The 14,392-nt window shown below is 41.1% G+C and overlaps 1 protein-coding gene across 6 annotated transcripts in view; it reads left to right on the plus strand.

The window, feature by feature from the left end:
* rock2a (rho-associated, coiled-coil containing protein kinase 2a) overlaps positions 1–14,319 on the plus strand; it is a 34,927-nt gene extending 20,608 nt beyond the window's left edge. Inside the window, exons 11-33 of one of the 6 annotated variants that reach the window (XM_038728198.1) lie at positions 557–648; positions 759–807; positions 1,257–1,392; positions 2,194–2,285; positions 2,788–3,034; positions 4,195–4,301; positions 4,714–4,873; positions 5,112–5,272; positions 5,512–5,696; positions 5,793–5,862; positions 6,347–6,450; positions 6,637–6,823; positions 7,140–7,233; positions 7,325–7,419; positions 7,667–7,858; positions 8,121–8,289; positions 8,717–8,787; positions 8,884–8,972; positions 9,103–9,181; positions 9,314–9,581; positions 9,730–9,943; positions 11,292–11,339; positions 12,588–14,319. In XM_038728198.1, coding sequence (XP_038584126.1) covers positions 557–648; positions 759–807; positions 1,257–1,392; positions 2,194–2,285; positions 2,788–3,034; positions 4,195–4,301; positions 4,714–4,873; positions 5,112–5,272; positions 5,512–5,696; positions 5,793–5,862; positions 6,347–6,450; positions 6,637–6,823; positions 7,140–7,233; positions 7,325–7,419; positions 7,667–7,858; positions 8,121–8,289; positions 8,717–8,787; positions 8,884–8,972; positions 9,103–9,181; positions 9,314–9,581; positions 9,730–9,943; positions 11,292–11,339; positions 12,588–12,591 — 2,913 coding nt within the window. In that variant the 3' untranslated portion in view covers positions 12,592–14,319. The other 5 variants (XM_038728199.1, XM_038728195.1, XM_038728196.1 and 2 more) reach the window with 5 other exon arrangements.
* Positions 14,320–14,392: the final 73 nt, after the last annotated feature.

Below are 14,392 nucleotides of genomic sequence, written 5' to 3' on the forward strand. Positions count from 1 at the left end.
ATACATACACAGTAACATGTTATTAAATGTTATTTTATTCTGAAAGGTTTGAGCAAATGGTGATATTTGAGTGCAAAACAGGAGTTTGAAAGTTTGAAATCTTCCATGTTCAAGTCAAAACATAAAAGCTGCTATAAAATTAACTATGGATCACATGACCACGTTGATGTGAAAGGGTTGCTTGTTGTGACAAACCCACGGAGAATTACTATATGTACCAACTCCGCTGTTCTCCTCAACTCAATGGACCGTTTTAGCATCTTTCCACTCATTGTTTTGGTTTTGGTTCTGGTTCACTCTCGTAGCTTTCATCAGTGGTGAACACGCTCTGATAGACCCACTGCACGCTGCCTGCCGAGCTCTAAACAAGTAGCTGGTGAACATAGGAGAGCATTTAGCAAGTTAAATTCAGATTGTGATTTTCAGATTGTTGTGAACGTTTTTCCAGTTCTTGTTCTTGCTTCATTGAGTAATACAGTCGAGTCACAGGAAAGATGGATGACATGCAGTGAAGGTTGCAAAGGACATGTGTGATTGGTTGGTTGTTTTCTCTTAGCAGTCAGCAGCACTGCAGAAGAAACTGCACCACCTGGAGGTACAGCTGAAGAATGAGAAGCAGGTCAAAGATGAGGTTGAGCACAAATACAGGTACAGGAGCTGTAGAAACGTATTAGCTTTTCTTCACGTTTCACCACTCGCAGGCTTGAGCACAGCGACCATCACTAAGCTCTTGTAAATGTTGTGTTTTCTTTTTGCAGAGCTGCCACTGGTCGTCTAGACAAAATCTCCAAAGAGCTTGAGGAAGAGGTAAGCTGTGCAAACGGTGAACTGCTGAATGTACAGCACGGACACCTGTTAGTGTTGGAGATGTTGCATATTTTGTCTGTGTCCTACTTTCAGTATTTGCTGGTGCAATGACCCAGTATTCCCTTTGGAATCGTATAAGTTTCATCTTTTTCACCCCTTTCACCCTTTTCCCTTTCCCATTCCCCCAAAAACTGTGTTTAAGTCAGAATAATGATTTCATTCTCTTCACTTGAGCATGTTTCGGTTGATTTGTCATATCCAGTGAGTATGAGCTGGAGCGCTTGCCGAATTCTAATAGCCACATTAAAATGTCTATTGGGATTGGATTTGTGTTAAGGCCCGATTGGATTCTCAGGAACCATTTTTCATAAAGCGAGTAATGGAGTCACAGCACCGTGAAACCAGCCCTGTAGGACATGTTGAGCAAAGTATTTAATGATTGATTTTAGGTGAGTAGCAGAAAGAATCTGGAGTCGAGTCTGAGGCAGCTAGAGAGAGAGAAAGCCCTGCTGCAGCACAAGAGCCTGGAGAGCCACCGCAAGGCTGAGAGCGAGGCCGACAGGAAGCGCTGCCTGGAGAATGAAGGTGACAGGGGGGTGGTCTGGTTCCATATAGATTTATTTTGTTGCATAAGAAGTTAAGAGCAAATATCAAGTTAATATGATCAGATTATATTAAGACAAGATGTTAATGTGACACAATGAATTCATTAACCCGCTGCCTGATAAAATCATTTTTTTACTTGCAGAGTGTGACATTGAAATAGATTTAAGAAACAGCAGCTGATTTGATGCACCATAAAGTGTGTTTTGATGTGACATTTTTTAAAAGCTATCAAGTCATGTGTTGCAGCAGCACACGCTCGTTTTGGTGGCAAGTAAAAAAAACAGTTTATATGTAATCAAGTGAAATATGAGCTGTTTGGCAACTTCCTGAATGAATACTATAAATCCATCTTGTTTGGCTTTTCATTTGAACTACAAGAGTTTTGTTGGAAGTTTAAAGAGTGAGATAATATGGTTGATACTGCCATCACCTGGTCAAATAAACAATGTGAAAACAGGCTCACCAGAGGAACCCAAGTCTATAGGACTTTCTTTTGTTTTGCTTTTCAGGTATAATTGTATAATGTTCATGATAATACTCATCGCATTTTGATGTGAACTAATTACACTGAAGGTCCTCATTGATTTAAACTTTTTAATTATTATTAATACTTTTTTTAATACCTGAGAATGCTTGTAAAACAGTGTACATAAGAAACTTGATGCACTAAAAGGTCAACTATTTTGAAATTCTAAAGAATTATAACAAATTCAATTACATTTTGACTGAGACAGTGTTCATCCTAATATATACTGCTCCGTATTCTTCTGTGTTGTGCAGTCAACAACCTTCGAGATCAGCTGGATGACATGAAGAGAAGAAACCAGAATTCACACATTTCCAATGAGAAGAACATTCACCTGCAGAAACAGGTCAGCCACTGAAGGTTATATGATGCTGCGGGCACTGAAGAGTCTAAAAAGCCACCTATTGTACTAAAAAAAAAAAAAAAAAAAAAAAAAGATTGTTGACAGGAAAGTAAAACAAATTATTATTATTAGCAGCTGTTAAATTAGCAGCTGTGATCCAACTTCTTAACAAATATTAATATTTAGAGATTAATTACATATGAGCTACTGGATTACAATTGTTACTGTACACTATAATCCCATAAAGAGAGATTATTTATGTAATCAAAGCTTTAAAATGAACAATAATGTTTCAGAAATAATGTAAAAAGCCTTTAAACAAGGAGTACTAAATTGTGGATGATATACTCCACTAATCCTCTTTCTTTCCAAAATAAACTACTTGATTGGAAAGTTTGTATGTGACAGGACATAATGTAACTGTAAACAAATAGAAAGAGTAACTAAATAAAACTGCTGGCAGATCTTCAAACATTTTTTCTGCTTGTTGTCTTGTCTCCATCAGCTGGAAGAAGCCAACGCGCTGCTACGGGCTGAGTCTGAGGCGGCGACACGGCTCCGTAAAACCCAGACGGACAGCAGCAAGCAGCTGCAGCAGCTGGAGGCCAACGTGCGCGAGCTGCAGGACAAATGCTGCCTGTTGGAGCGCAGCAAGCTGAGTCTGGAGAAGGAATGCATCAGCCTGCAGGCAGCCCTCGAGACAGAGAGGAGGGAGCACAGCCAGGGCTCGGAGACCATCAGCGACCTGATGGGTGGGTGACACACACGTGACATTTTAATACAAGATCTGGAAAGATTTCTAGCCTGTAAGCAACAGTCACAATAACAATGTTTGTATGTATTAACAAGCAGAAAGATGCCACATAATTTTTTATCTGGTTTTAAGATTTAACTAAGGGGCTCTGCAGAACCCATTCAGCAAACAGCGCATTCACTGTGTGTGTGTGTGTGTGTGTGTGTGAAGTTGATTTGAATTTTTGTAAGAGCTTTAATCAAGAGGTTTGTCTTGAGGTGTTTTACAGAGCAATGATAACCAATACAAATGATATTCAGAGCCAGGCTTATCCCCTCTTTGTCACACTGGTTGAACAGATCTGAAAATAGAGAGTAAAAAATGAAATGTTCTCTCTCCTGTCCAAGCCCTTCAATTAAATGTCAGCCCGATGCTCCACTGGTCAGTATGCATCTGTAGCAGACTGTGGTTGATCTGCACAGTTCAGCCCCCGGCATGCATTCTGTAACTATATGAGGGAGTATGTTAGCATCAAGGCTAATAATTCAACCATAATTGGATTCAGGCAGTACTAAGGCTATTTAAACTGTCGTATAAAAGCTTTTTATCTGATTGTGTTAATTGAGTTGAGGTCATTCTCTTAAGCAAACACAGCTCCGTTAACACGCCCAGTCTTTGGCTCAGTCTCCATTTGTTTCGATATGTAAATGCCTCAGTAAGCTTTCTTTACTGGCTTTGGTCAGACTGCTCTTGTTAGTCATCAGATGCAGCGACCAGATGTTGCATTTACAAATTGAATGAGGTAGCACAGTGTAATTGAATCTGCAATTCATTCTCTTTCTCCAATGAACTGAGATGTTGGGAAAGAGCATTCATTTGAACCATGTAAATATTCATAATCTAATTATTGCCTTGAGCTGATTTCTTGGAATAATCACTTTGTGTGTGCGCATGTGTGCGTGTGTACACACTTACACTTATAGGCTGGCCAGTACTGCCCCAGTCTGGCTGGCCACATATGAGTGTAAGCATGCAATAAGGACATGGATGAGAAATCAGAAACCCGTGAACTTCTTGCTGGGATTGTGCAAGAGATTATAATGACAATTAAAGTAGAAGGCAATTTGTTTTCTTTTTGAAACATGCGTCTCTGAGAACCCTCTTGGCTTTGTTTTGCAGGACGTATCTCTGGCCTGGAGGAGGAGGCCCGTCAGCAGAGACAGGCTCTGTCCAAAGCTGAGACTGAGAAGAGAATGCTTCAGGAAAAACACACCCATCTGGAGAAGGTAATCCAGAAAATTACACTAAAGATGACAACTAATTTTTTTTATTTGTACGTCTCTCAGACTATATTCTTCATTGGTTTGTAAATATTAATTCCATTGTAAGTCTGAAGTAATGCAAGAAAAAAATCTGTCAGTCAAGTTAATACAAAGACTTTAAAATAAGCCATATTAAACAGTGTATTGGCCTGTTGGCCTAAATCAGTAATTAGTTCAGAGCTTTAAGTCTTTGATAATGATGTTAGATTATTTGGATTTGTTGCTCTTCTTCTGAGCTGTATTCTGCTGCAGGAAGTATTGCATAAAGTTGAGTGAGTTCAGCCTTTGCCATTATTATGTTAGTAGATGTGTGGTGGGGCTAGCTGAGGTTTGTTCTGTAGGGTTTCAATGGACTGCCCTTGTTTTCTTTGTACAGGAGATGAGCAACAAGGAGATTGATTTGACCTACAAGCTGAAGGTGCTGCAGCAGGAGCTGGAGCAGGAGGAGGCCTCTCACAAGGCCACCAGGGCACTGCTGGCAGACACCAGCAAGATCAAAGTAACCATCGAGGGCGCCAAGTCAGAGTCCATGAAGGGTAGGGGCACCAACCCTTTCCTTTGTGGAAGTTGTCCCACAGCTGTTTTCCTAGTTTGTACCATTGCACATTAGATGTTCTGAAGGAATGATTCAAGATATGTACTTCGTGAAATAATTTGATCAACATCTCAAAGCATTGCTACAAGCCGATTATTATAGCTTTGCGTAGTTGTCGCTACTGATTAACATAAGCATATGGGAAATATATTGATTGATTTTAAATAACTCCCATTCAGAGATGGAGCAGAAGCTGGCAGAGGAGCGAGCCGCCAAACTTCGGCTGGAGAACCGAATACTGGAGCTAGAGAAGCACAGCAGCATGATGGACTGGGACTATAAACAGGCTCTGCAGAAACTAGATGAGCTGCGCAGACACAAGGACCGCCTAACTGAGGAGGTGAGGGAGTGTTTATATTCCGTGCAGGGGAACAGAAGTGTGTGTTTAGATATTAAATGCCACCTACAGACACAGATCTTAGAACATCAGTCTGAAGCGTATGCAGCAATGTGTCTGAGCTGCAGAGGAAAAAATGCAATTCAGTAGAAATTTACACAGATAACAAAAGCAAATTCAACATTCTAGACAAGAAAAACACCGCCACTCCTCATCTCCCTTTGTTTTATTCATTCATTCAGGTGAAGAACCTGACGCTAAAGATTGAGCAGGAGACCCAGAAGCGTAACCTGACTCAGAACGACCTGAAGGCCCAGAACCAGCAGCTCAACTCTCTGCGAACCTCAGAGAAGCAACTCAAGCAGGAAACTAATCACCTTCTGGACATAAAACGCAGCCTGGAGAAGCAGAACCAAGAGCTGCGCAAGTCAGTTTACATTTTTGTGAAACTCTTTTCTAGCATTTGTACTCAGGCTTCATAAAGAGGATGATGGGAAATTGACATTTTTATTTTTGACTACAGAGAAAGACAGGACACAGACGGGCAAATGAAGGAATTACAGGACCAGTTAGAAGCTGAACAGTATTTCTCTGTGAGTCTTTATTTCGCTCCATAATTACAAACGTGGATGTAAAATGACTAAGTGCAAACACAGTTGTTCTGCATATTACTTGCTGAGTGGGAGGGTATTAATGTGCCATCAGAACAACATTTCAGTAGCTAATGCATGTTGTTGTGTGTGTCTAATAGCTGTTAAAAGAATCACTGTTCGCAGTTCAGTGGACATCCATTAGTGTATTTAATTAATAATATAGAGAAGTCATGATCTGTGTAAATGGAATAATCTAATGCGTAATGGAACCTGCATTACAGTATGTGTTTTCCTTGATCATAGTGTTTATTTAATTTTTTTGGTTTATCCGTATATATTCATTATAACTCAGGAAACACATACAGGATGCCTTTATGAAACTTTTTTTACTTCTCTGTTCTTCCCAGTGGAAATGTACGGTGGTAGGCTGCTGCATTAATCTGTGAGCGTGCTGTGTATCTGACCTGTTTGATGTGTTTTCCAGACGCTGTACAAGACCCAGGTTCGTGAACTAAAGGAGGAGTGTGAAGAGAGGAATAAACTCTACAAAGATGTGCAGCAGTCTCTGCAGGAGCTCCAAGAGGAGAGGTAGTTTGGCTGTTGATGTTTATTTTATTTTTAGTCCACTTTATAAACATCAATGAGAAACTTTATTAACCAAAAGCAAGACAAAATGAAGAAGTAGCAGTCTGTTCATTTATGTCACTGAATGAGACATTTTCTGTATATTCTGGGTTTGTGATTAATAGTTCTGACTTGTTTCATTTCTTTCAGGGATTCGTTGGCAGCTCAGCTCGAGATCACACTGACAAAGGCTGACTCAGAGCAGCTGGCGCGCTCCATCGCTGAGGAGCAGTACTCGGACTTGGAGAAGGAGAAGATAATGAAGGAGTTGGAACTGAAGGAGATGATGGCCCGCCATCGTCAGGAGCTAGCCGAGAAGGACATCACCATCAATTCGGTGAGTTACAATAACTGTCTCCTGCCCTCACAGTCAACATGTTAAGTCCAGATGATCTGAGAGGGTTTTGTTATTGTAGGCAGTGCTAACAACGTTTTCCTGACATCACATCAGACACAGAGGATAGCTCGCCTCATTACTGAAGCAATATGTACAACTACACTGTGTAAATCCAGTGCATTCTCGAGCTGTATAAAGACACTGTGTTACCGACTGAAGATTTCAGGTTGGACAACAGGTGGCAGTGGCAGACAGCGTAGACAGTGCACATAACCCAGAACATAGTGAACATGACAGAATTTCCTGCCTCCTGCAGCTGGAGGAAGCCAATAGGACCCTGACCAGTGACGTCGCCAACCTAGCCAATGAGAAGGAGGAGCTGAACAACAAACTGAAGGAGACAATAGAAGGTAGTGTTTCAAATTTAACTTCAAATTTCAGGAGCAAAATATTATCAGGGTTTACTTTTATCATTGTTGTGCCTTTTGTTTTTTTTTCCAGAATCAGAAAAGTCAAAGGATTGGGAGCAGCAGATAAGCCAGATGAAGCAGGCATTTGAGAAGCAGCTGCAGTCAGAGAGGACCCTGAAAACACAGGTAAGTCTATTTTTAGCATAGTGACAACTAAACCTAAGCTAATCGTATCACGCATGCTCCTTTTTTATTTTTTTAGTCACATGCACTTAGACGGGAACTTTTTTTTAAAGAGCTGCCCCAGTCGGTACTAAACCCTCTGGAGCTGGGTTCATTCTCAAGGAAGCAGATCCTGAAGCTGTCTTATAACTAGACAACTCTGTAAACAAGCTAATGTACGAACTTTGGTACTGTGTATGTCCGTCTACAGGCCGTCAATAAGCTGGCAGAGATCATGAACAGGAAGGAGGTCCGTGGCGGAGGAAGCCGCCGTGGCAACGACACAGACATGCGGCGGAAGGAGAAGGAGAACAGGAAGCTACAGTTGGAGCTGAGGTCGGAGAAGGAAAAACTCAACAGCTCCATCATCAAATACCAGAGGGAGATCAATGAAATGCAAGCGGTCAGTAGGACACACACACAGTTTGAGTTCCTTTTACACCTGTACTCTTTCTTCTCTTGTCTCTGATGTCAAGTCTAGTCAGTCCTCATTAAAATGTAATTTTAGGCAGTTGTACAGATGTGGAAGATCATTTCCCCAGTCCCACAAGTTGCCCATGAGTAACAGTTTCTAAAGGCTGGACCAGCATGTGCAGCAGGATCGTCTCTCCTTCTTCAGTATCTTTGATTGAACCTTGCTTCTTCTGTCGTCCTTTTGTGTGCAGCAACTGTCGGAAGAGAGCCAGATGCGTATCGAGCTGCAGATGGCTCTGGACAGTAAGGACAGTGACATCGAGCAGCTGAGGAACCGCCTGCTGTCGCTCAGCGTTCAGTCAATGGACTCTACCAGCGTCAGCAGTGGGCCGGAGTTTGATACCGATGATGCGTACACAGGTAAGACCTCAACCACTGGGTAAACCTTACCCGAAGATGAAAATAAATATGTATTTATGTGTATTTCATTATACTTATACGTACAACAAAACAGAGTCAGACATTCCAAAAAGTTAGATAAGTATTTGTGTTATTCTGAAAGCATTTTTTCTCCTTTTATTTTGACTGCTGCTGCTGAATTGAGTAATTTTGCAGAATTTTCATTTAATAAATACAGTCAAAAAGAATTGGATTAGACCTTGTATTAGAACTGGTGTTTGTATTTAGCAGTTTGTAAAGAAAAAGCAGCTTTTTATTTGGGAACATTAAAATGAAGGCAGTTACCCTGTATTTTAGTTAGTTGGAAAATGTTGTTTATGGTAACACTGACAGATTATCATAATGTGAGTAGTAGTGTAACTTCGGCATCTCTTTTTCTCCTACTCAGAAACGAGGCTGGAGGGCTGGCTCTCTCTCCCTGTCAGAAACAACACCAAGAAGTTTGGATGGGAGAAAAAGGTATAGAGAATGAAGCTGCTTTGTTGATGTGCAACATCATGTCACATGTCTCTCCACGATCAACATAACCTTATCATGTCTGTCCTGTTGCTTTAGTATGTTGTAGTGAGCAGCAAGAAGATTCTCTTCTACAACAGTGAGCAAGACAAAGAGCAGTCCATTCCCTACATGGTGCTTGATATAGAGTGAGTATGTTAACACAGAAAGACAGTTTTAGTTTGTTCATGAGTTTATGTCTTGTGGACATTCGCTGTTGAACTGAGATGCAGATGAGTTGTTGTGATAAGAGGATGTGAACTTATTTTCTTCTCCCAGCAAACTCTTCCATGTGAGACCTGTCACTCAAACAGATGTGTACCGTGCTGATGCTAAAGAGATTCCCAGGATATTCCAGGTCTGTCTCAGCACCGCTTCAATGGTTTTGTACTGAAATGTGCTGTCTTGAAAATTAAAGTTCTGGATGATCAATAAATAATGACTTGACATGAGACACAAATGCTGTCCTCATTCTCTTTCAACTCTCCAGATTCTTTATGCCAATGAAGGCGAGAGCAAAAAGGAGCCCGAGTTTCCTGTGGAGCCCCTGGCCATCGGGGAGAAATCCAGCTACATCTGCCACAAGGGCCATGAGTTCATCCCCACGCTCTACCATTTCCCCACCAACTGCGAGGCGTGCACCAAGCCGCTGTGGAACATGTTCAAGCCGCCGCCTGCTCTGGAGTGCCGGCGCTGCCACATCAAGTGCCACAAGGACCACATGGACAAGAAGGAGGAGATCATTGCACCGTGCAAAGGTAGGATGCGCCGGTGCATTCGCATGCAGACTGACCTATGAACCTGTGAAAATGTGAAAAGGAAATTGTGACTTTTTCGGTAATACCTATGTTACTAATAAAGATAACGGAAGACTATAACTGAAAGTTACACTTTTCCCACCAACAGTGAACTACGACGTGTCTACGGCCAAGAACCTGCTGCTGCTGGCCTTGTCCCAGGAGGAGCAGCAGAAATGGGTGAGCCGACTGGTCAAGAAGATTCCCAAGAAGCCACCTCCACCAGAGCATTTTGCACGCTCCTCGCCACGCGCCTCCATGAAGGTCCAGCCCAGCCAGTCCATTAGGAGGCCAAGTCGACAGCTCCCCACCAGCAAGAGCAGGTAGCAAAGCAGACAAGAGATCATGTGTGAAAAGGTTTTGCTTTCTGCACAAGCTTTAAAAAGCAAAAAAAGTCTATTTTTCAGTAATTATCACGTAAGATTGGTTGATTTCCAGTTAGTATGAAATGATGGGTTATTTAGGAAGTCTTTAGTGAGGCAACAATAGGATGTGGGTTTTAGTACGAACTATTGAGAAAGTAACCTTTTTCAAATGGACCATGAGGCTGGAGTTGGAATGATATATGTGGTCAAACTATACACATGACGTACTGTACTCATTGTGTAAGTGATCAGTACAACACTGGTTGGCTCCAAAATGCCCTAAAGGGTCCCATATTATGCTAATTTTCAGGTTCATATCTTTTATTTTGGCTGTCTACCATAAAAACACATTATATTTCTCATATTGTCCATTGCTTCAGCAATATTTAGGTTGAAAAGACTTTTACATTTAAAACTGAATATATGTAATGTAATTTTGATCAACACTGCATAACTAAATGTACTATAATTTATTATTACCACTGTATTACAGGACTGTAATTATTCTTCTATTACTTTGTAATGTCCTGGGTTTCTGTGGAATAAGGAGCCCACAAAAAGCCACATTGGGAAACGTGGAGCCGTTCATGTAGATGAGCATAAAACCTGTCCTTCACCACATCTTCAGCGAGAAGTGTTTTTGAAGTGTGAGAAAGTAAGCGTTGTTCTCCATATACATGAGAAGTCTGCAGAAGATGAGAGCCTGTTTTTAGTTTCCCCAGGATCTCCCCTCACATAACACCACCGTCTCCTTAACAGTGGCCAATCCTACGCTTGACAAGAGTAGACTTTATTTATGGATACCAATTTGTATGTTACTTGGCCATCAAAACTAATCTCCCCTTTCAGATTGGAGGACTTTGGTCTTCAGGACTGGCATTGGGCATTGGATGATATCGATGATGATTGCTCCTCTATTCATTTCTGATGATCGTTAATGGTAACTGGTGTGCAGTGTGTGCTGTGCATTGCGGTGATTTGAGTGGCAGTGGTACACTGTTTTCATCAATTTAGAGCTACAGTCCCAAATGACTGATTTTAAAAAGAGAAGATAACACTTGATCAAATTTGAATATTGATGAAAGCAAACTCAAGTCCCTTCACTGCTTATTCTCTGCTGTCTTGAAAAACATGAGGCCCATAATGTTGTTTTTAGGGTGGTAGCTCACCACAACAACAACTTAACACTAAACTGTGATATTTCCAAAGCTGCTCAGGAAAATGGCGATGTTCTGTTGTCACATTATCCTGTTACTTCATTAAACATTCCTCACACATCATGACCTTCTGCCCTCTGACCTCGCAGGTCAAATGGCTTCAAAATGAGGCGAGAAGAATCCCACAGTGGACACTGGTATAAATGATGACTTCTCCCACCTTGTTCTTCCTTTGCCCAGATGTTTCCCTGTGTACACCTCAATTCCTGAATGTGTGTATGTTTACAACCAAAAGTGTCTTTTTGCACCAAACGTTCAGACACAGTCCCGGTTGTCAGTTTGTGGTGGTAGTAGTGGTGGAGGTGGTGGTGGTGGTGGGCTGTGTCCACATGTGTTAGTCCCAGTGCATGTGCTTGTTGGGTTTCCTTAAATGTGTGGGAAACATTTGGCTGCTCTCCTGACAGCTTGGATCTCTATGACACTGGGTGTTTTAAGTGAAAGCGCCTACTTGTCTCTGGGCTAAAATGGAAACATTCACTTTTATGTTTTATTTATTTAGGGAACTTTAGGTAAATGTCAGATTATATCACTTTTTTCTAATGCTTTGTTGTGCATGTGAAAATATTGTTACTTTGTCATTGCAATAAAAATGACTTAAGGTAATATAAAATGGTATGATATAGTTTTCCCTTTTTTAACACTAGAGCCTGATCCGTGGCTTATCGCAGATGTATTACTGTTGGCATATATGTTGACTGATAAGTTACAAAAGGTTGCAGTATACAAAGATGTTTGTACTAATTTACTGTCTCCATTATGCAGTTTTTCCACCAGAGAGCACATTGTCCCTCTTAAAATGTCCCTCTCAGCAGATATCTCAGCCACAATTCTGTAAAAAAAAAAAAAAAAAGGAAAACTAAAGAGATACTTATTAACAACCTTTTTTTTCTATTATGTTTTTATGTTTAAAAAACTACCATTTTTTATATATAATCTCATGTTCAAATCTTACATATCGGTATTGGCCTCAAATCTTGGATCAGTCGGGCTGCATTGGATGCCCTAAAAAACTGCTTGTTAAAGTGTTAAGAAACAAATTCTTGCATCAAGTGCTACACTTTCAACCTGTAGGATTGATTTGGTATCTATGGGGGGGGGGGAAGACTTGGCTAGTTTTTAGTATTACAACAAAGTTCTTGCACAGCATAAAGTCTTACTGACGTGTGTGTGTAGGTAGGATCTTGACTGATTGAAATTTGTAAACGTGTCTTTAGGAGGTCTGAAGGAGGAAGACTGAAAACATTGTGAAATAAGTGAGCACAAGTGATGTGATGAATCTTTAGTTAGCATAATTTAAATCCTACGAGGACATGGCACCGTTTAACCCTCTGGACAAACAAAGCTATTTGCTGAGACTAATCTTACATGTGTTTCTCTTCCTCCAGTTAACCTTGCGTGGAAGCATGGTGCATCGTCGTGGTGGTGGGGCGTTTCCTCCTGAATCAAGGACTGCATACAAAGCTCCGTTAGCAGATAAGCACACTGAACTCCGCATCACTTCTCCACAACCTGCCCGGCCGTGCTTCCTTCCGCCTGTTGGAGTTACCAAGTCTGTTTTCCCCCTTTTGTTGAACTTCTTCCCCAGCCAATTGAAGCGGCGGCGACTATCAAACTCAGTACCTGTGATCTTTTCACCCAGCTGGATGGCTTGTAAGCATGTTGGTCTTCTCGTGGGCCCTTGACGAGAGCAAATTATGTGTCTCTGGGGGGGGGGGTGCAGGAGTGGCTCATCCAGCTCCCACAGAACAGAGCTCTTATAAGCCCAACAAGGACCGGCAAAAAAGGGGATACACTTACCTCAACACTTCTCACCAGGACACACTGTCTGATTGAAGGACCTAACAGGAAAACTCTCTCTCTTCCTCACCACTTTTGGGGATTCTTGTGGCCAAATAAAAAGGAGCATTCTTGTTTAATGATAATGACAATATGAAGGGTTTAACGGGGAACACTACACTCAGAAGATAGTAAATTCTGTAATTTGTTGGCTGAATGCAGCTGAGGTTGTTGAACATGATCCCAGATACAGTATCTGTACTTATTCTAACTGTTTAACATATTGATTGTAGCTTCTTGCTTTCCACGATTCTGCTTTCAGGTGTGCGTCCACTCGGGTCACAGAAACTTGAATAAGGTACTTAAGCAAAGGAGCTGGGACTTTAAGGAAAATCAGCAAGGCGGGAAAGGAGTGTCAGTCCTCCAGGATTTGAGCAAATAATTCCTTGAGTGCCTCTTATTCAGATTTCTGACTCAGACATGCTCTGAATCACTGGTTTGTCGTTGTATGACTACAGTAACGGTTCTAAGTGAACAGAATCCTGCTCTGAATGGCATTAGATCAGACATGAGATCCTCACAATCCCAACATTTTTTTTTTAAAGCCGCACTGTCTGTTATGAGGGTTAATGTTTACTGAATTCAAGGGGTGCACCATTAATGCTTTTCTGATCCGAGCTCGGCTCCTTTAGTTGTTTGAATGTACATCTGGTCTTCACCAGAGACGACACGCAGGCATTGTATTACTTCTATCCAAATATACTTGACTGAAGCCCCCTTTCTTCACCAACTACTCTGAGTGAACTTGCATGTGTTTGCCTTTTCAGGCCTCACACTGTCACCCACAGGCCTCCACCTATTAGAAATGTAGTTTTTAGTCATTCCTGGCAATGAAAATGAGGGGGATTTACCAGTAAGAAGCAGAAACAATGTAGGTATGCAATCATATCTCATGAGTCAAAATACTGAGCAGCACTATTCCATTGAAAGTTTTTCTAAAAAGTGTTTGTCCTGATATTTTTGTATTAAAAGTAACCAAACTCTGAGTTTGGGCACATTGTTGTGTGTATGTGGCTTATATAGCAGGTGGAGTATAACTAGGTGTGTGTGTCTGTATGTATGTGAGTGTGTGTACTGAGTGCTCTGCTTTAACCAAGAAGCATGTTTTATACATATAAATATACACAGTATATATATTTTACATGCCATACAGTGCACATTATATTATTTATACAGCCTTGTCCACTTTGTATTTAAGGGCTCTACATCCATTTGCATGTTTGCTATCAAACAGCTCTATAATAATAACTACGTCATCAATAAAGACATGGATGTGCCTTTTTGGTTTTGGATTATTTTTCTGTCTTAAAAGGAAAATCTTGAAATTTCTGTCAAGGTGCACAACACCTTTGCT

The sequence above is a fragment of the Micropterus salmoides genome, unplaced genomic scaffold (assembly GCF_014851395.1).
Source record: "Micropterus salmoides isolate LMB-PRFRI ecotype aquatic unplaced genomic scaffold, ASM1485139v1 Ms_hic_scaffold_19, whole genome shotgun sequence".
Classification (NCBI taxonomy): Eukaryota; Metazoa; Chordata; class Actinopteri; order Centrarchiformes; family Centrarchidae; genus Micropterus; species Micropterus salmoides.